The 23,189-nt window shown below is 35.3% G+C and overlaps 1 protein-coding gene across 6 annotated transcripts in view; it reads right to left on the reverse strand.

Moving 5' to 3' along the window:
- Positions 1–14,328: 14,328 nt before the first annotated feature.
- Positions 14,329–23,189, reverse strand: part of LOC116425970 (uncharacterized) — a 151,044-nt gene continuing 142,183 nt past the window's right edge. For 5 of the 6 annotated variants that reach the window (XM_076374499.1, XM_076374496.1, XM_076374497.1 and 2 more), the window contains exons 6-8: positions 22,981–23,170; positions 21,280–21,482; positions 14,329–18,676 (exon numbers count right to left, since the gene is read on the reverse strand). In XM_076374499.1, the coding sequence (XP_076230614.1) occupies positions 18,650–18,676; positions 21,280–21,482; positions 22,981–23,170 (420 nt within the window). In that variant the 3' untranslated portion in view covers positions 14,329–18,649. The remainder of the gene's footprint in view (positions 18,677–21,279; positions 21,483–22,980; positions 23,171–23,189) is intronic. The other variant, XM_076374501.1, reaches the window with a different exon arrangement.

Below are 23,189 nucleotides of genomic sequence, written 5' to 3' on the forward strand. Positions count from 1 at the left end.
TCTCTTCAATATTGTTATCTCTTGTACCAGCAGGCTCTATTTACGCGATTCTCGCGTAAAACGAACCCACGTGTAACCGAGGGTAAGGTGTATTCGTGTAAATCGAGGGTCAGGTGTATTTAACCGTTTGATGATTATAATAAAATTTATGCAGTATGAAATTAATAAATATCAACATATAAACACAAATTAACAATGTATTCAGTAGTTTTAATAATTTTATTGTAACGAATATATTTTGTAACTTTGAAGTTACAATGACGTTGAACGTAAATGCCTGTGTGTACAAAAGTTTAAGTCAATTAATTATATAATGTCGTTCGTCTTTTTGCAATAAAAAATTAAATAAACCAATTTAACCCGGTATATTGATGTGTGACTTCAAAGTCACACGAGCCTATAGAGGGTTAATACTGTTATATACATATATCAATTTATAATAGGTAACAACGAAATACAAAATGCACTACTTGGATTACTTATATATCAAAAAAGTAGCGATGCAACGTACATGCGTCTGAAAAATTGAGTGCGCCCACAGTTGTCCGTACCGTTGAAATGCGCTGGGTCCTTCCGACATGAAATCTGAAGAGCGCGAAAGCGGTGCGTGGGACTCAAACGGTTAAGACAGTCTTATCCGCAAAGAGCTAATAGAAAATTGTCGACCGTTAAGGGTTAAATGAACTGCATTTCGTTTCGTTTTGTCGATTTCGTTTCCTCCCTCTCCGTGGCCGTCACTCACTGGTGTCCGCTCCATGACCGACCCCCCGATTAAATCGGCCGGGCCGGACCGGACCGGACCAGGGTTCGAGGGTGCGCGCAACAGTAGATAATTAAACGATAAAGCTCGTGTACGCACGACCAGAATTATCCCTGGTACAGTAACGTGATTTTTTCGCGCGGAAAAGGGGCGATGTTCATTGAAAATGTTATCCTGGGGTTGTTTCATTTTTATTGTCAAACGCCGCGCAGTGGGCAAGATCGCAGCTTTACTTGTCGAAAGTTTCGGACGTTTGAGTCAATGAAGACAAGCTGATTTTCTAATAATAATGAAATTTTAAAATAGTTATCATAAGGGTTATTCGCGGTAATTAAGGATTGTTGATAATACTGCATAACTATTCGAAATACATTATAACTATATGCATAATTTGTGTTTCGTTACGACACGTATTGTTCTAACTTTTATAGGGAATTGAAAGCAAGTCACTAAAACTACCGAGCATTTAACCAGTTAATTGTGGAATTCAGTTGGAGAAACCTCTCGTTCTGCGCACAATAAAATAAAGAAACAAAGATCAAAGCGTAACAAAGAAGGATTACATGTTTATGTGAAAAAATAAAGAATTCATCGCTGAAAGAATTAGTATCGTGTCAAGCTTTACGATGACGTGTATACTCGTCGAACACAGTTAACTGGTTAATATGGTTGATATGAAATCCCTATACAAATTGTAACAACAGAATATTTCCACTTTCTCCGGATATTCGTTATAGTAATCAAGTGAAATTATTTATTTTCAAAATTATCTCAAATATTCAACGCTTTTAAGATACGAATAACAGCGAATCAAGAAAACCGAAATCAGCCATTTTGACTGGTACGATAATTCTAGTGTTAAGATCTACCAAAATTTTGTTAGGTTATTACATTATCGTAACATAGTTAGTATAATAAACGTTGCAAAATAAACACAAGCCCAACGGAATAAAACAAGTGAAATGTTATTTCAGATCTGCCCAGGTCTCTTTCGTAAAAATTCTATTCCATGCAAGACTCCAAGGAGACTCGCAGCTTACGCAAAGCCTGTCCCGTCCGTCGCTCGACGGGCCGAGATTTTTCGTCCGTGCGACGGATACGTTCGATTCGCGAGCGGGACACACGTTGCTCGCGCAACTCTCGAAGTCGCTTGCCCGGGAAGCTCGTTTCACGGTGAATTAAATCTGGATGGAACCGGGTCGAACGTTAAGTCCTGGCAGCTGGCTAGGAGATGGCTGGTGCCGGTTAAGTCGCCGCGCCGAGTGACCTAACGTAATCTCGGGGGACGGATAATCGCGTTTTCCACGAAAAGTGACCGGGATCTCGCGTAATCCCGTTTTCTGGGCTCAGCCCTTCCCACGAGTAGCTCCGCGGCCCTCTCGAAGGCTTCTCGATACCTCTCCGAGAAAAGTCAACGAGCTTTTCAACGTTTCCTTGTCCGCGGTTCGCCGCAGCAGCTGTCGCGTGTACTGCGTGTATACCTGCGCCTACAGGGACCAGATTAATTTCGCTGCGCGTCAAAAAGGCGGATCATCCTGTTCGCGTGCACGTTTTTGCTGGGTCGAGAGCGAAATAGGGAGACCAGTGTACTTTTGCGGTATGTGTATTTTATAGTATTAACCTTCAAGGGAGCAGAATTATTTAGCCCTCACCGAAAGGCCCCGCTACGGGGACATAGCAGTTACGCCATAGAAAATGAAAAGGCCCAATACGAAGACATGAAAAGAATTTAATTTTCATTTCATTTATGTATCATCGCTGTAGTTTTCTTTATAAAATATTGCAGTTTATTACATTATTGGTTTGTTGATCATGCACTGACAACAAATATTTACGGTAATATAACGTTTTAAGGCGTAAACGAACAACCACATATTGTTCCGCGTGTGAATCCATCACTACACATTGGCAATTGCTTCGAAAAATATACGTTGGAAAATTATAAAAATTAATTTCATTTATAAAATTACAAATCAACTAAATATATTGAATTTATATTTAAATAAACCAGTTTAAATGTTTAGTCGAAGTTTTCATACTTATAAACGTTTTAGAATTTCACCTAATTTTCCGTCGTCTTATGGACGAGTATTGCAAAAAAAGCTCTCAGCCGTTAAGGGTCATGTTAGCTTGAATTAGGTTACGTTCAGAAGTATTTTATCCATCTGCACTCTAGAATATTTTTTGTCAATATTTATTATGTGATGGAATATCAGTAATGATTTTTATAAGTAATATAGAAGCGACAGAGCTATTGTATTTCTATGTTCCATGTGTCGATGGATTATGTGAAGTATAATATTGAATTTTTAATCTTATCATTTGGCTAGGTCAGATTAAATGGCGACTGTAAGACACCTCGCGAGTACAAAGGGTTGTGTAAGTTTGCTTATCGCTTTCCGTAGAACGCATAGATAACGAAAATAAATGAAGTATAAATAAGTGAGCGACGTAATACTTAACGTGTTAGATAAGTGTATACACACTAACGATAACAATGATGAAAATAATGAAATGCTTTTTTGTCAGAATATAGGCATCATTCGTGTTAACCCTTTGCACCCGTATGTCATACTGGAGATAGGAATACAAACTTGTTATAGAACGTTGAAAATTGTTTGAAAACGTACCACAATGTAAAAGATTATAAAAATTAAATATTATCATTATAATAATAAATAAAATAAATATGAAACGTTGTATTCTACCGCTGTAAATTACTTTCATTCACTTCTCTAAAAATAAATACAAGTTTACACCCAACAACATTAAAAATAAATCGAGTGTAAAGGGTTAATAAATGGGTTAAAAGATTATTAAACGTTATAGTATTAATATTTCATTATATTCTATAGTAGGAGAGAGCAGGGACAAAAGTAATATTCTTTTACATTTGGCTTAACTGCTAATTATTTTTGTAAAAGCATAAAAAAGAAAATTATGTCTGTAGGGAGTATGAATATTGATCTATTATTTAACGCCTAATTTGGCGTCTTGTGATAAACAATCAAAGAGTTACGTCGGTTTTTGCAGACACTGTCATTATTACTTTCATCCTGTAGTGGTAGGACGAAAGTGACAGATCGTGAGAAAGTACCAATAATTATTTCGAGGGAAATTATGGAAAAACACTTCTTCCGACACAAAACAGAATGTTGTCATTATAAGAAGCTATATAAAAGTAGATTTAAATAAATGTACCTTAAGTAACAAAGGAAACACACTTGAAAAATATTTCAAATATTGTTTCATGAAAAGTGAGAAGCACATTTCTTAGATCTGTCTGATTTCTCTCATCCTAATCAGTTCAGACTACAATTCTGACATATAGAGTGTCATCATATAACTATTATACAATCAAATAATTATTATGCAAGACTACAAACTTTCGTAGCAGTTAACATGTTCACCTGTTAACTGTGGAATTTAATTTCAGAAATCTCTGATAATACTCGCAATGAAATCAAATAACGAAGTGTATACTCTAATAATGCAGAGCAAATGTATCTATAATATATTTTAATGAAAAGCTAAAGGAAAACGAAGAAGAATTACATATATATCTAAAAAAATAAATACTTTCTTGTTGGAAAAATTAATATACTTTTGATTTTAAGATGACGTTGTATACTGGTGAAACGCAGTTAACCGGTTAACACGTTGACTGTTACGAGAATTTCGAACGTTTTATATACCAAAACATATTCCCTCATAACAAGGGCAAATGGTATCAGAAATAATTAACGATTTAGTATCACGGCACTCGTATTACACTATCGTCTACCTACTCGTTTTACATAAATGCTTGTATTCGATATCAGTTTTCTTATTGTAATTCTGTTCATCCATTGCACTCGAGATGTGACTCTCAGTCACTTGATTTGATTCAGCAAAACTATAAAATTTCATATTTAATATTAAACTGTGTATAATGCATCGGCATATGAAATATTGGGGTTAAATACTTTTCTTTCTCAATTTACTTGTGATTTCTGTTTGAGGTAATTCTTTGTACCCAAGAGACGACTCTCGATCACCATTTAATTTAATATAACAAAATTACAAAGTGTTATAATATTAGTTTTGCATAATCCATCAATATCTGAAATATTTATATAAAATAGCTTTGTTCCTTAATTTACGTATATTTTCTCATTAATTCGTTTCGAATAGTGTCTACGTTTCATCGAAAAGCATCGAATGTTTATAGTGAAAAGCTTCCAAGTGTAAAGGGTTAATATAAAAAAGTATCGTCTAGTTAGATGTTAAGTATTTCTAAGGAAATGCAAAGGGTTAAGCAATTCGGAAGCTCCGGTGACCACCGTGGCGGTGAACGTGTCAAGAGGCACGACAAAAATAACGTCGAACATTGTAGGGAAGTAACGTCGATAATTTTTGTCCTGCCGAGTATCTCACGGGTAACCCGGGTACCCGGGTACCTCGTAAGTAACAGCTCCAGACGCAACCGTCGAACGAAACGAGAGAGCTCGGGCCGCGGCGGGGGACGGCTAGAGGAAGAGCAGAGCGCGCGGGTGCATTGTTTCTGTGGGAGGATCCCGTGCATAACTCGGAACGGCTTGTACAGGTGTAAAAGAAGAATGCTCGTGTGGGTATTGTGGCTTCCCCCGCGAGGGGTGGGCGGAGGTCGAGGGTTGGAGAGGAGGCTGGCGCACAAAGGCGCGAGTTTCGCCGAGTAATCGTGCCCATTAATAACGATGCTGATCCACCTCCTCCCTTGCAGCTCTTTCTCGTTGTTTCTGCTGCTCTTCTATCCGATCCGTTGGCTTCGCGACTCCTCCGTCGGAACGACGCATAGGGATAGGAGGAAAGGGTCGTCCTATAAAGTAAATTGGGGGACGGTGCTTTGGTTCAATTTTATTTAATGTATAATAGATGGGTGTCTTGGATCATTTTCGACAATATTGAGTGTACATTAATATTTATGGAAATTATTTATGAGTTTTATATGTATATTTTGGAAGTCTTCTTGAGTGCCCGTTTGTTTGACAGATAGAAGGAAAGACTCGTTCTGTAAAGTAGATTCAGAGAATCTACTTTGGTTCAGTTTTATTTAATATATAATAGATGGAAGGTGTTTTGGATCGTCTTCGAGAATATTGAGTGTGCATTGATACGTTTAATTATGTTTATTTATTTCACATTGCCGAATGAAAGAAATAATAATAGTGATATTTTGGAAAGCAAAAGTACATTTTGTTCGGTGTTACTGAATTCGAATCGCGTGAATTAAGGTCGCGTGTAACAACTACCGATTAAATAGTGTTCTAATTTATTGCGTAGGAAAGTGCTGCGTAAATCGACGGTTTCGTGTACTCTGAGATCGTCGAACATCAGACATTTTATTTCTATACTGTAACATTATTTTTACTATTATTGTAAAACAAATATACATAAAAATTTTGCAACGTACAACGATATTTTTCCTGTAATTCAGTAAACTTCGTCTGAAAGTTTCGAAACTGAACTAAAGTATTTATTAGATATTTATGTGTGAAAAAAAGGTTATCTTTTTAATTTAAAAGAAAATATGTTTATTTGTCGACAAAACAGTAAAAATAATATTTTTTTAATTTATGTTGAAATAGTTTTAAATAGCGTTTCACTTTAAAGTATAAATACTATTATTTTTACTGTTTTGTCGACAAATAAACGTTTTCTGCACAACAATCTAACAAATATTGTAGATAAGTTTCGAAACTTTCAAATGAAGTTTATCTGATCGATAATAATGGAAAAATTTAAGTACCTTGAAACAGCGGTAAAATATGTAAATAAAGTCAAAAACAGCGAATTGGAAAAATGGTTTATAATATGGAGCACCTAGATAATTTGTAAGTAAAACTCATTTTTATCACGAGAAATGAATATTTATGGAATTAGAAAGGATAAATAAACAAATACGTCACATTTTTTACGTATATCATGTTAATTTTGTTCTTTTACACTTTGGATATATGAGTAACACATCGGAACCACTACATTCTTCGTGAACACAATGCATTGAACATATTTTTCTCCATTATCATTTTTGTAATTATCACTATAAAATATAAATATGGCGTAATAGTATATAACATCAACAGTTTTTTGAATTTATATTATGTTCGTTTCCTTCTTTTTTTCTTTTATATATTGGATACGTGAATAACACATTGGAACCACTATATTATTGGTGAACACAATGCATTCGAACACATTTTTTCCCATTATTATCATTCTTATAATTGTTACCATAAAATGAAAGTATAACATAATAATATGTAACGTTAACAAAGAATGCGCACCCAATGTGGAACGTGTTCCATATTAGGAATCCACGTATTCCGATAGACAAATAATAACTATTCTTAGAAGAAAATAAATTCACAGGAAATTGTGTTTGAATAATGGAAAACGAACATGTTCAATAATAAGTCATAGAAAAATAAAATATTTTAGCCTATCTATATTAAGAAATTTGACTATTTAACTCATCTTTCAGAAAAGTTAACGTACTATTAAACACACTAATGCTTCACATTCAATGACAAATTTTTAATTGATGTCCAATTATTAACATGACTGTGTTCTATCAGTAATGAAGTGTTTCCCATGGTAACACATCAAGCTATGTATTTTCTGAAATAATGTAGTGTCCCATATTAGGTGTCGTGACCCTATATTCAAATTTTGCAACGTATCACCATGTTTCCTACAGTTCAGGTAACTTCGTTTGCATGTTTCGAAATTTAACTAAAATATTTGTTAGGTCTTTGCGTGTAGCAAAGGGTTACCTTTTTCATTTATTATTATTCTGGATAGATACAAGACTAGTGTTTGACGATTTCAGCTCACTATGTAGAGTAGTTACATTTTGCAAAGAGATGTTCAATATTCATAATTTCATAGAATATTCATAAAGATTGGTATTCTGTTTCTGGCGATTTCCAAGTTCGAATATTCTGACAAAAATGCAAAATTCAGTATTTATGATGTATATTATGTATTCTATGTTAGACTATAACCAAACGATGGTTCTCCTTTTCTGCAAATGCGATTTACTAAAGAAGACTGATTTCCCCATTTTCCTAATAATTTGGAGTAAACATTATCAGTACAATTGTCAATAAATATAGAAATACAATTAGCATACATTCTTCTTTATTTCGCAACATATTCCTTTCAGAATTTTCTACTCAACAATTTATACATCTTTTTTATTTTCTTTTGCAAACCTTACTAAATCGCATCGAATTGGTTCGGTACTTTGTGCTAACAAGTGAAATTATCGGAAAGTCAAAGATATAATTTTATCTTCCTACTGAATATAAAATTGCAAAATAAAATTTTTCAAAAAGTGTTGATGGTGAAAGTATTTTAAAAAATTGAACTGTTTGAACAATTTTATTTTACAATTTTATAGACATGAAAGAACAATGTATTTCTTGTTTAAACTTTTTTTCACTATCTCTTGCCGTTTTCAAGATAACCCATGGAAAAGAACAATTTCCATTTACTTCAAGGGGTGGTTTCACCCCTTCAGAGTACAATTAGGCACGAAAATAATTGCAACGTATTAAACTTGACTTACTCTAGTTACACACAAAGTTTCATTTTTTTTTTTGAATTTCGTTCGATAACTTCGCTTGTTAGTCAGACAGATCAATTTCACAGCTTGTATGTGATCATGAATTTCTATTATAAACCAACACCTCGAATCACTATACCCACAATAACCTAACATTTAACACTGATTGACAGGTTTCAGTTTTCTTATTTCGCAATTATTGATATCTTAAAAGCGTTAAATATCCGAAATGATTTTAAAAAGAAACAATTTCACTTGAATTAGCAAGTAACTAGTTAAACTAGAGTCTACATTAACTGTACATCTTGTATACCATTTTCAAATATTAACCCTTTCCATTCGAAAGATTTTCACTAGAAATATTTTAACACTTTCTAACGAGATAAAGACGATGTTTTGTGAAATTAACCTGAAAAGAAATTATACTTACATCGAGGAACAAAGATATTTTATTTCAATATTTTTCAGATTGATGAGTTATACAAGGTACAATATTGAATAACAAATTGTATAGTTTCACTGTATGAAATCAAGTGGTTGAGAGTCACCTCTCGAGTGCAAAAGTTTAAGCATAGTATTCTTTTTATGGATGTAAAGACTTCCTACCCTTGTTAGCTACAATTCTTTCGATCAGCACTCAAGGGGTTGAATAATGTCATCTTAGAAGTGCCTGGGTCCTAACTGTAGGCCTGTTTCGAGAAGAAACGCAACGTCGAGTGGATCGAGTCGGAAAATCGCCGGGTCTCGATCCTTTTCCCGAGATTCGATTACACGAGAGGGGCTCGTTTACGCGTCGCTGACGATTTCCGGGCCGTTTCGCAAACGCGAGCGACCGTTCCATCGTCCGGAGATCACCGTTGGAAAACGTAGCGATTTCTCGCCGGGAACCGGCGATTGGACCGGGCTATCCGCTCGACACCGGTAATCCCGGCCGACCTGACCCCTGCGCCTCGCGAGATCAAGGGGTCAGTCTCACGTCGAGTGTGAAACTGAGGGATTTCTGGGGCGAGATATCCGGGAAACACGTGAAATCGATCGCGAAGGATTCCCCGAATCGAGCCCCGACGTCGTTCCGTTGACGTATGTGGACGGGAATCCGCGTGACAGCGATCGTTAAAGCCTCCTCGTCTTTGGAAAAGGCTGGCGAAGCTTGTCGCGTATGGAATTGTCCGATGCCAGGTGGAGAGAAAGTTATGAAGGGATTTGAAAAAGTGAACTGTGGAATTCTATAAAGAAGATATTGATAATGATAGTAATAATAATAAATATTAATATGCTATAACATTAAATAGATACTAACCTAGTCCTAACCCAAATGACCGACCAGCGCGACCTTTAGTCAGGAAACGAAGATAGTTCGTATAATACGTAAGTATGTACCAAAATTTAAATTCGTATATTTATAATATAGTTATATATTATATATAATATTAAATTTATATGTTTATAATATATTTATATTTATATATAATTTATTCTTTGAAATGTGATTTTTCTCTTTTTTCGAAATTTTCAAAAACCACTATATGAATTGGTAAAATCTAGGGTAGTACAAAAATCATTACTAGATTTCGGATTTCTATGTATTTATAAGGAATTTGAAAGTGCAGAATTCCACAGAATCCACAAGGGCCAAAGATATACGTAAAATGTCGAAAGTGTACTATTTTGCTAAATGTGTTTTTAAAATTTCGAATTTTCATAAGAATTCACAATCTCATCATTAATCTTTGAAATGCAATTTGTTTCTCTTTCTGCTTGTTAGAACTTCTAAAAACAGGCTCCATACTTTGAAGATTCATTATAGAAATTTACACCATTTATCAATGAACTGAAACTATAGATTTTTATTCTGAAAATCGTTACTCAATAATACAGACATAGAGAGTCTACTAACATAATGAAGATTCAACAGAAAATTCTTCTAATTATCTTTTCTATTTTCAATTAACCCTTTATATGTCTTTATATATCTTCGCTAGTCATATAAGACCTCATATTTATGTAAAATAAAACTCTATGATTGTATTAAATTCGTTTAAAGTTTAGCAAAAGTAATTTTCATTTATTATTTATAATCATGCATTACGTTATTAATGTCCATTCCATGAAAATTAATTTCGACTCCATGACACTCGCATATACGATTAATAGAACCTTAAAGGATTAATATCTCTAACCAGTTATTAATTTTCCTAATTGATACGAATTATTTATGTATATGTAATTCCAGTATCGCTTCTATATACTATGCAATTATAATATAGTATAATTGTAACTATGCTAGACAGTGATTTTATGAAACCAAAATTTTATTATGGACCATGTATTAAATGCAGCTGTATAAATATGTATTTATGCAAAGAAATGTGCACAAGGCAATATTTTCTTACAAAATGAATGTATTTATCCACACGCGAACGTATTTTGTACGCAGCTCATAGACTAATGAAAACTAACATTTAAAATAAATTAATTAATTCTAAAAGGAACTGCATTTTTAATTAGTTTTGAAAAGATTAATTTTAAGATAAAAGTGTACCTATTTATTGTACGTACATTTTTAATAAATTAAGGCCCCCAATTAATTTTTGGAAACAAAACCGCAGTCAATTTGCAATATAAAGGTCTACTTGAACTTTTACTTAGGTAATTTGCTTCTTTTGCAAACGAGTGATTCCAAGATTCAATAAAATACTCTGATATTTTGAACAAACATAATATATCATTTCATCAAATGGCAAGGTTTCTCGTTACATTCGTCATAAAGAAATGGCGAGGTTTTGTGTTACGACGAGTATACTCGTCATGGAGAAATTACAAGATTTCGTGTTACGATGAGTATAATCGTCATTAAGAAATGGTGAGGTTTTGTGTTATGACGAGTGTATTCGTCATAGAGAAATAGCAAGGTTTCCTGTTAAGACGAGTATACTCGTTATGGAAAAATGCCGAGATTTTGTGTTATGACGAGTGTACTCGTCGCAGAGAAATAACAAGCTTTCGTGTTACGTCGAGTATAACTATTTAATTCTTTTTAACTTTTTAATTCACCGTGAAACGACGAGGTTTCGTCAAAAGAAGAAAAGTGATCCACTGGAGCCCCTAAGGGTTTGCAATCGCCTATTGCCCACGTTGAGGACCACTGATCTAGAAGAATTCAGAAGATCCACAGGTTGGCTACCCTTGCTGCAGGATGAAAATCTCCGAACCAGATTGTTCAGCGTTCCGGTAGCGAAGCAGGATATCGACAGACGTGTATCCCGGTCGCCGCAGATGAGATTCATTTGCTCCGCGATATCTCGCGCGACGGCCTTTGATTTACGAGTAAACGCCTCATGCCGGCCGGCAGATAAGCTTCAACCCTTTAGGGACGACGTCTGTACGCAGCACTGATTCTGATGCCGTTTACAACACTCGATGGTTTTCTTTTATAGCTGAACTTCGTTTGTACGAACTCATTGGAGGACAAACTGTTTACACGGCTGCAGTTGGTGGATGAGTTGATATTCAGTGAAATAGGGGGGAGAAGTGTCTTCCCAGTGTATAGTTTTATTGTTTTGATTGGTTATTTGTGACCGTATCAAAGAATAATTTTGTGATCGAAATTAGGAAATAAAATTCATAGAAAATTGGGCGAGAAGAAATGAACACTGCTCGATCAGCAGAATTCCTAACCCAAGCCATTAAGTGATCTAGCAATACCTTTAACGGTAGAACTACCAGACACGACAAAATAACTCGTTCCTGACTTCTTCTTTTTCAAATATTGGAATGATAACAAATTATTCTCGGAAAATTTGTTGAAGAAATTGTTTTCATCGTACACAGAATTATAGTTAAGTCGAACATTCAGTAGATTCACTTTTAGAGTTTCTATGAAAAAATGAGAAAAATGCGATTCGATTGGTCGGTAGTTTTAGTGTTAATCCTCCCATCCCTAAGCAATGAACGTTCTGAAAGTGACACTGGTCGATGAGATTGTACATAAGATGCCACTGTGTTTATTTGTAAACTAAGTAGAATTTTTGCAGTATTTCTATTGGCATTACTGTCTTTTTGCTGTTATAGTAGTTGCCAAGATTGACAACGATCTTATTTATGAATAGCAAATTAGTGAGAGAAAATTACAGGAATTACGAAATGAAACCAACAGAGAATTAGCTCGGAGAAAATGAAAACTGATCGATCGGCCGAGTTCCTTATCCTAGCCATCAAGTGGATAGGAGAGATACATAAGGAGATGTTATCTCCTTGCAGTACGTAATTGAAGGGTTGCTGCGAGAACGAGGCTGCCCCACTTTCAGGTTATTTTAGTAAATCAACAAGAATCAATTAAACTAACTGACTAATACTTGTGTTAACAACGCAGTTGATAGACAAGTGTAACCTTGTCCTTTAATTTTCTTTAAGCTCGACCAGCTAATTTTATTATCAGTACTACCATTGAAAGAGCAAATTTAAATAATTGTGTAAATCGAATTAAAAATATTAATTAAATAGTCAACTTAAAAGAATTAGTTAAACATTTTTAATATTAAACTGTCAGTTTAAAATTATATAAAACATGGACTGCGAAGAAATGTTTCATTTATTACGAGCACACATTAACTTCGAAGGTGAAACATTGGAAATAACGAAATCATATTCCGTTTCAACCCATGTTTAATAAGAGAAACTAAATTTTGTTTAATTAATCTGGAAATCTGCACCACGAACCTTGTTATTATAGGGTAAGGAGTTCTTTGCATAGATATAGGTACAATTGTTTGTTGCCTGTGACAGAGTATAAGAGAGGATAAAGGTAAATATCTCGAAATAGGATTTCAAATTTTTTGCAAAATGTTGCAACAATAAATATTATTTACACAGAAGATGAATAAAATGAATTATACACAATTCTTTGAAATGTAAAAATTATGTTCTAGTAATAGATAATAATTTATGTTACTAAACTAGAGAGATACATAAAAAAAAGGAGTTTCAAAATTTCTGGTGTTAATTAAAATAAAGAAAACAGCAATAAAGGTGGTATTAAGCGAAACTTAGAAATGTTCTTGTGTAATTGTAACGAAAAATAAAACAGGAAAAATTAATTTCAACAGAAGGAAAAATAAACTCGAAAGTGCAATGTTACGTCAATGCAACGTTAGAGTGTAATAACTTCTATTTCAAAAATGATATTTTATAATACTTATGTATAATATAAAAGTAAGTTTAATACTTACGCTTCATTCATCAGGTTTCATTGAAAAATTTAAAACAAAGATACACTTTTGTTTATCAATATTAGAAGAAATTACCACTTTCAGAGTGGTATTCTCAAATCTCAGGTTTCCCAATCATTTTTCAATTCGTACTATAATTTTCCGTGGCTTGAGATCTAATAAAATCGATTCCGCAATTAACGCGTCAACTATTGCTTTTCTTTTATTTCCCAGAGTCAATGATTTTTTTGGTGTTCATTATTATTCACGTAATCAAACAGATAAGAACACTTCGCAACGATAAAAGGAAACATCCCGAAACATTCTTTTATTTTATTTCTTTCCTTTTGTTATAGTACAAACTAAAATAAATTGGATTATTTTTTATTTGATAATAAATAAACAAAAGTATCCCGATATTAACAATAACAAATAAAAAAGAATGTTTAAATCTTTCTTTTCGAAACAAGAAGCAAAAAGGGAGCAATATAATTTATAATAAAACAAATATACATTGAACGCTCAATTCAATCGATCCCACCCTGTAATTAACAACTTTCGTAAACTCCTTACCCGCATCAGAGAATCACCGTTAATAAATTTATCATTACTAGTATTACCATTATTCTTCATTATTAATATCATTAATACTATTGTCATAATTATAGTTATTATATATCAGTAATATAGTAATATATTATTACCATCACTTACCTGAAACGAAAGGCACCGGTGGAAAACAATGAATGAATTCGTCCTCGAAGAAACACGTGTTTATGCGTGAATTAATCATTTAATTTATTTTAAGTTAAAACCACTTTTTTTGTTTTTTTACAACGATATCTTACAATGCCGCTCTTTTTACATATCCGAAAGAAAATGAAAACGCACGCGCGCGCGCGCGCGTCTCCGTGCCGCCGACCGCCAGAGCGATCCGCCATGTTGGCGCGCTCCGTCGCTTCGCGCGAACGCACCGGCGCGCTACTCCTTAATAATACTATTACGAGAAAACAACCTGTCCCCATCCCGTTCCCCGCTCCCTTTCTCGAGTCTCTTCCTCCCAGAAAATCGCTGTCGACAATTCCTAACTCGATCGTCGATTTTTCGTCCTTTAAATCGCTTCCACAAGACCATACACGTATGACACGCACCGAATGCACATGTAAAGTTGCGCAAAATGTAATCTGATTGCATATTAATCTTTAAATGCTGCAGTTGGAAAATTGTAAATTAATGTTGAAGTATAAACAAGAGGATGAACTATTCAGAATTTTAACGATCGAATATTATAGTGCAGTTGAAAGCTACCTGGTGTTTCGAAGTATTTATGATTAATAGTCTTGATTTTGCGAAAAGAAAGTGAATGAGTTTTACCTGTGCTTTTAACGATGACTGTAACGCATGTAACATGCAGGAAGTTGAACTTTCATTTTCATTTCATAAAAATTCTGGTAGTAAACGTGTTAACGCTAAAAGTACCGAACGGATTAAAGTGATTCATTCCTGACTTCCTCTTTTGTAATTATTGAAAGGACGCAGGAAGTTTTTCTTAGAAATTACTCAATACATTAATTTCATAATAAGTAAACTGAAATATAAATCTATCAAAATCTGAGTGAATGTAATTTTGTAATTTCTATAAAAGAAGAGGAAAAGTCTCTTTAATAGCTGGTAGTTACAGTATTAAAATTATCGATTGGGACTCACCGTAAGCAGCTTGGTTGTAGATCAGTGATTGAAATCACGAAAAGCAATTTCTCAACGTGTCAGTAATATGTAATCGTATTGTTATCAACTTCGTGATATCTTACGGACTGAATAAAATTGTATTATCCAAATTTATCAAAACAACGAATAACCGATAGAAAAATCGAAATAGACACATTTCATTCTCAATTCACAATACTAATGCATTTCCAACCGCACAATGGTCTTAGAAATATACCAATCATCTCATATTAAAACATAAAATACAGCAGATGTTCAAAACAATAAACAATGATTTCACAACAATGGTCCTTTATTTCCCACAACTTGCCTACAGAGAAAACAAGAGAAAAACATAAAAGAAAGTAAAAAGGTCCAAAGACAAATCGTCGTCAATGTAAACAGGAAGCTCAAGACCAACAGGTCATTGATTCCCAACGCGTCAATATCGCATACGTGTATCATCGTGCAGAATCAGCCTCCATCATGATCCATCTTAAACGAAAGATTCGTGTTAGATGCAAAAGTTATCTCCCTACCGAAGATCGACGAACGAATCCAGAAACATTAAAAAATCGTCGGTGTACTTAGGGGATATCTTGATGTCTAGCGGAATGGGCCAGGGGCAATCTCTAGTTTCCATAATTTTGATCAATTACTTACAACCGTATTGCCAAACATTAAATCAGTGCTCGAAAATATGAAAAAACTAGAGAATACAACCACCAGAAAGTTGTATAAGAAACATTGAAAACTGATCGATTAGCCGAATTCCTCAGCCTAGTCATCAAGTGATCCCCTACAAGCACCCCGATGTGTCTCCATTATCGGTTCCAAAGCCTCCGTTACCGAACATAATCTAGACGCAACGGTCCAACTAAAAATCACCAGCGATTTTCCCCGCGGTTCCAAGATGGCCGCCGCCGAAGAGAGAAACGGTCGGCCGGCGGGCGATCGTCGCGCGTGCGCGCGCGTCCCCCGACTCCAGTGGTCGGGGCCTGCCGGTGCCGCGGTTTTAATTAATTAATTAGAACGATTAATGAATGGAAATCGGCCGACGACGGCCGATCGGCGACGACGATAATAGATGCGTGTAATAAGAATAATAACGATAATCGTCATTTACGGCTATTAACCTTTTTCGCTCGCGATAAATCGTTTTAATTACCATCGCTCGACTATCTAGATGCAAATCTTACGATGCGCAATTAACCGGTAATTTATGCACAATCACTTTTTTCCACTCCCTCCCGCTCTTTGACGCTTCGCCAGAGCCGCTTTCCCGTTCGCGGTGCTTCGTTCTGTATAATATTTATATATTCATATATTCCGTTCCTTACCTATCTATATACCTATCTATATATATATGATGTACGCGTGTGTGTGTATATATATATATATAGACTCATTTATTTATATATTTATATTTATATTCATATTTATAATCCATATTTATAATCCATATGTATATATATATATATTTTTTTTTATTTTTATATATATATATATATACTATCGGTACAGTATAACGGTACACAATCTCGAAGATACAAAATTTACAACGCGTCCGTTTCCGGTTCTTCGCGCGGCTCGAGCTTCTCGTTCCCATTTCGAAGAAATCGGAAGCTCGCTCTGAAGATCCGTCACCCATACTCACACACACACACACGCACACAGACACACACGCTTGACCTATACACTCACCGCGGGGAATTCCTCGCGTAAATAAAAAGACTCTGAAAGATTGCACGATGGTCTCCCTCCGCCGCGGCGCGCGGGCTTCATACCCGGGACGCGCGCGTTTCTATTTTACACCGTCGTTGCTCCTCCGCGCTGATTTTTTTCCAGTTTTCTCCGTCAATTTTCTGTTCGCTCGTTACACTTGCGCGCCGGGACCCACGTATACGCACGCTTGTTGTTCTCCGTCTGTTAACCCTTCGCGGACGAACGTCGGCGTTCCGGCGAAATGGAACTTCCGTATTCGGAATGATAAGTTCATTTCTCGAACAGCAAGAGATCGGTACGTAGTTGCCTTTTTCAATGTCACTTAAGCATCCGATATATATATAATCTGGCTTCATCCGCCGAAGGTTTCGCGTACTTTAACGAATCTTCGTCTGGAAAGGGTTAAACGGGACGCGCAGATGTCTGAATCCACCTCAGCATGTGATTCGGTACGCCGTCTGCTTCTACAGAGCGAACCGTTTGCACTCGAAAGGTTTTCGGTCGAAATACTCGACGTTTTCTAACGAGACGATGCCTTTTTATAAATTGACCTAACGACAACTCACAAATAAATTAAGGAATATAAATATTTGATATCGATACTTCACGCAGTGGCGCATTATACGAAGACTCTAGGTTCTGCCTAGATTATGTTACAATTTATCAATCAACTTTATAATTTTATCATATAAAATCAATGGGTGACTGAGACTCACCTCTCGAGCGCAAAGGGTTACATGCCTCCACTGTTTCCAGCTTGTTGGTTCCGTGAACTGTTTTATATTCGTTATTCCTAAGATTCTGAACATTTGCCCGGCGCCAAAAGTGACGTATCGTGCAACCCACCTCGGCGCGCAAGTGCCAACACTAGGTTCACGGGCATTTGTTGTACAGTTTGCTCTATTGTTCCTAGGGGAGTTCGTTCATTTCGATTTTGTGGGTCGGGTTCCGGCAATAGATGATTGCGACGCGTATCCGTGTAACCGCGCCGATCGAAATCGTCGTGGGCATTTACAAAACGATACTTATCAAATTCGGTGTGCGTGAAATTGACGGGTCCCGTAAACCTAGTGTTCGGACGACGCGTCCCGACGAAGAGGAGAGAAAACGGCCGCGTTTCCTCCCGATCGAGCGCACACCGGTACTACACGGGGCTGGCTCCTTCTCCGTTCTCGTTTTACGTATGTACAGCGCGTGGTTCTGGATATATGTATATGTATATATGTATACCGATATAAGACTCGAGATACGCGGGTTAGCTGACTTCGTTTGTACTTGGGGCCGGGGCTCGATGGCCCTTTGGATCGAAAACTTTACATATTTACAGGGGCGACGCGGGAACACAAGCTGCGTATAGAGAAACGAGCGGGGATACGATTCCACGGTCTCGGAAACGTTCCTCTATCGCCGACTCTCTTTCCCTCGCGCTTATCTTGCTGAAAGAGAAAAAGAGGGGGAGAGAGATAGATTTAGTAGAGAGAGAGAGAGAGTTTGTGTGAAAAAGAGAGAGAGAGAGAGACAGAGAGGGAGAAAAAGAGAGAGAGAGAGAAAGACAGAGAGAGAGAAAGAGAGAGAGTGAGAGAGGGAGGGAGAGAAAGCACGACACGATTACGTTCGAACGAGAGTGGTGGGCTGCGTCCCGAGCCGGAGATCGCTCGCGATTCATGTGTACTCTGATCGCCAACCGGTCTGAAATCAAACAAAAGAATGCTCGTCGTGGTGTGATTTGTTTGGGGCAACTGGGTTGTCGAATGAAACTGTTCATTTTACTGGAGCCTTGTTCGTTCGAGATTTTTCACGTTATTGCAAACGTGGACGTTGTACTGTGATACGTTCAACTGTGAATTGGTCAGTGGACTGTTCGTATAAGCTAAGGAATTTTTATGCGGAAATAGAAATTGAGATTTTTGTTGGGTAAATGACGTTTGGTTTGTTATGCTACTGATAATGAGATAAGCCATTTTAAAAATATTATTGTATTTTACTTAGCCCTCTATGGTCCAAAGGGTTTGTGGATTTTCACTTTTCAACTTGTATTCTTTGATTCAACTGTGGTTTATTCTGGCACTTTTCGTAATTTGAGGATATTTGAGAAATAATAAAGTTGTACTTATATTATATATGATATGATTCTGGTAAACATTGATAAACTATTTCACTATTAGAGTAAATTGATAACTAATAGATTGTTCATTCTCGCGTAAACATGGACTATTTGTATTGTTAAGCATTAGAGATTTGATTTACATTATAGAAAACATAATTCGTTTCAACGAAACGTCAAAGAATTCAAAACAAAACAATAGCTCGGAATGTGTAAATTTTCGAATGCAATTGTATGACCATTACTATAAACAGTTTCTTTTCTGTTTTATGATAGCATAGTTCTAATGGTTATTTTCCACTCGATTGGATTAAAATAGAATAATATTAAATAGAAAATCTAGAAATATTTTTCTTTAATTTAGCATGGTTTGAAGCATTAAAAGTAGCATAATTATATAAAAGGGAAAACGAATCTATCTGCTCTTCACAATATTTTTAGGAAATCTATATGTAGCAACTTGAACTTTTACGAATTATTATAAATATTTTTGTTTAACTTGAATTTTTGTCTGCTCTCTAACAGTCTCCGTGGGACGCGAAAGATAATAGCCATAAAATACAGTTATTTTAAGACCAATTGAAAATGTTAACAGTTTCATCCGCATACCGGCGATTTTTCATGAAAATCATTCGTTGGGTCCACCCTGAATTATAACTTGTTAAATACTTGAACTATAAAACACACTGACAAGATTCGAATACTAAGTTTTGTAACACCCCGTATATCTTCTTAAATAGCTCAAAAATATCCGTCATACAAGGTGTTTCCACAAAATTAGGATAAGTTAAGATAAACGAAACTTTTTAATCCAGGAATAATTATCCTTTATTATATGTAGACAATGGTTTAATATTTAAAAATAATAATAAATATTTTACTTTTTAAAATAAATGACATATAAAAGAATCACATTATTTATGATATGATCCAATTTGATCCAGTGTGAGCATCAATTCGAAGAAATGATTGGAAAAAATAAAAATCGATCATTTTGACTCATTTAATAATTCAGGAACTAAAACGTAATTATTTAAAGTTCCTCACAATTATTATCGTTATTTTCGTGCACCATGGACCCAATGTTAAGGTGCAGATACAGTATCAAGAAACTTGCGACATTTCCTCCTGTCAGGGATTTGTACAAGTGTTTGTACTTTCACACTAATTTATTTCATTATTATTGCATCTGAATTGAACTCATGTTTTCGAACTTCAAATCCGTATCAGGAAAAAGTGTCGCAAATTATTAGGTGTCCCATGAGTTCAGCATAACAAATGCTTCGTAAAGGTTACTCTGTGAAACCTCGAGTAAAATGACACAAGGTGATAGATCAAAGTATGTTCTACATAATTGAATAATCCGGTACAGAATGTAAAACAGTAAACATCCATTATGCATGAATAAAAAGAAAGAAACTTTTGGGACAACCTAATATCAGGTCGACTAGAAGGTCTTGTCGTTTTACTTTCCAATATGACATTTATATTGCAACGTCTAAATAAATATGAGAAGTAAACTTAAAGACAACAGAAAGTTTCCAAATGAATTACGTAAAGCGTAGACCAGTAAAGTTCAATTCAATGAAATGAAATTTGTCTTTAACCCATTTGCATCGTACGATACAACGAAAAACATTCTATTTCGAAATTTCTTTTCCTTTATTATATTGTAACGATTAAGAAGTTGATGTAATTAATTGTATAGATCAGAATATAATACTATAGCAATATAGTAAATAAGACTAACAATAATAATATAACGATAATAATAATAATAATAATAATCGTGATGGAATAATAAAAATATAAATAATATAATAATAATAATGTTGAAATAATGAAAATAAAAACAATATAATAATAATAATGAAATAATACAGATATAAATAATAATAAAATAATAATGAAATAATACAAATAAAAATAATAATGTAATAATAATAATAACAATATAGTAATAATATAATGATACGGCAATACCGATTAACTATTCCGAAAACACAATCCACTTCACTCCGACAACAAACATATACGCTAACGATGGAAATGGGTTAAATTACAATGAGAAATACGAGACTTTCCAGCCAAACCTAATACTCGCCGAAGCATCTGCCCGTTTAGATCGATAGATCCCGCGTTAGACGGTAAAAATCGTCGAATCGACGAGGCACGAGTGAACACTCACCATCGCGTTCGTGGTCGCGGCCAGCTGGAGACCCTGAAGACTCGTCATGTGATGGGAATGGGAATGCGAGTGCGAGTGCGGGTGGATGGGGGGCGGCGCCGGTGGCGCAAATCCTTGATGAAGACCTCCGGCCACGCCGACGCCCGTGTGATACATGTAATGCTGCATCGCCGGATGCATCGTGTGATGATGCTGCGACGTGCCTGCAAGCAAAAACGCGGCGGACCCCGTTTATTAGCGTTTCGTCGACCGGCAACCGATACTGTTACAGTAATACCCCGATTAGCCCTTTCGCTGCCGGGGAACGATATATCGCTCGTACATGCGCTCGCAAGAGGCGCCGAGAGCGATGCGTCGGTTCCTGGTTTTCTAACTGCCGTAACCCTTTGTGACGTATAACTATGTGTTTCAACATGTTTCACACTACATTTATGGACATTTATTGTTTATTAAAAATCAATATGAGTCGGACTGGCTCGTTTCGAGTATCTAGTGTTATCTTAAATTTCTGAATGCTATAATCCTTTGTGACACGTAAGTAGTTATCTATTTGAAAATTTTTGATATTAGATTTATAGATATTTATTGTACAGTTTAGTCTATTGTTTTTTGACAGATTGATGTTCGTTTATCTGGTTCCGTGAATCTAGTGTTAATTTGACTTTTTAAATGCTATAATTCTTTGTGACACGTGAGTAGTTATCTATTTGAAAATTTTTGACATTAGATTTATGGATATTTATTATACTGTTCTTAGAAAGATGTTTATTTTGTTATCAAACTTTACAATGTTTATTTTGCAAGTATTTAAGTTATGACAATGCTTTGCGGAAAATTTTAAAATAAACTTGCGTATTTCTACAGATATAAGAGTAAGGGATCCATCAAATCTTGAGAAATATACTGTTGTAATTTTTATAGAAACTTAGATATAAATCACTCAAATTGCTTGGTAGTTTTTGTTTTAATAAAATTCAATGTCACGATGTACGATATCTCCATAAAGTAATTAAAAGAAGTTTAACTGTAAAATGTTATCGCAATAATGTTTTCTTTCAAAGTAAAATAAGTCCATTTGTAGCTAAAAAAATCGTTTATTTTCTTTAACAATTTTATTAAGTATTATGTATAATAAAATTCAACAAGTTCATGGCTTTATAAACATTGTGCCAATATTGTTCAATTGATTCAATCGCAAAACCTTAAATACCTTAACACTAAAACTACTGGACGAGTCAAATGCTTATTTTGCAAGTATTTAAATTATTAAGGCATTTTGCGAGAGATTTTCGATTAAATTCGTGTATTTGCACAGCTACAAGACCAGAACACCCTTCGAATCTCTAGAAACGTATTATTCTAACATAAAAAATCGGAAATAAACCTCTCAAATTGCTCGGTAGTGTTAGCGTTAATGTACGATAAAATGGACTCACACTACTGTAATACTAGAACTACTTATTAAACTTAGCTATATTTAATTTGTTACAAAAATTAGAAAAACAGATTTCTTAAGATTTGAAGAGCTTCTTATTGCGGCACTTGCACAAATAGGGGAATTTACTTCGAAACGTCTCACGAATGCTTCCTTGTCATTTTAATAATGGTGAAATAAGACGCTTGAAATTGGTCATTTTAACCCGTCTGGTAGTTCTAGTGTTAAAAAAAGACTGCTCGTATATTGACAGAAGGAAAACTTACTCATCGGCGAGCCGAAGCTCGAGTGGAACGGCTTGTTGTCGAGATCCAGATGACCGCTGGCCTTGATCATATCGCCCATCACGCCGCCGAGGCCCAGGCAGCCGCCGGCCTTCTTCTTCTTGCTCTTCGACGAGAGCTTCCTGTTCCTCGTCTGAATGCCCTCCTTCTTCATCGTCAGCGGCCGGTTCACCTGCAAAAGTCGTAGCCAA

Source organism: Nomia melanderi, chromosome 2 (assembly GCF_051020985.1).
Source record: "Nomia melanderi isolate GNS246 chromosome 2, iyNomMela1, whole genome shotgun sequence".
Taxonomy (NCBI): Eukaryota; Metazoa; Arthropoda; class Insecta; order Hymenoptera; family Halictidae; genus Nomia; species Nomia melanderi.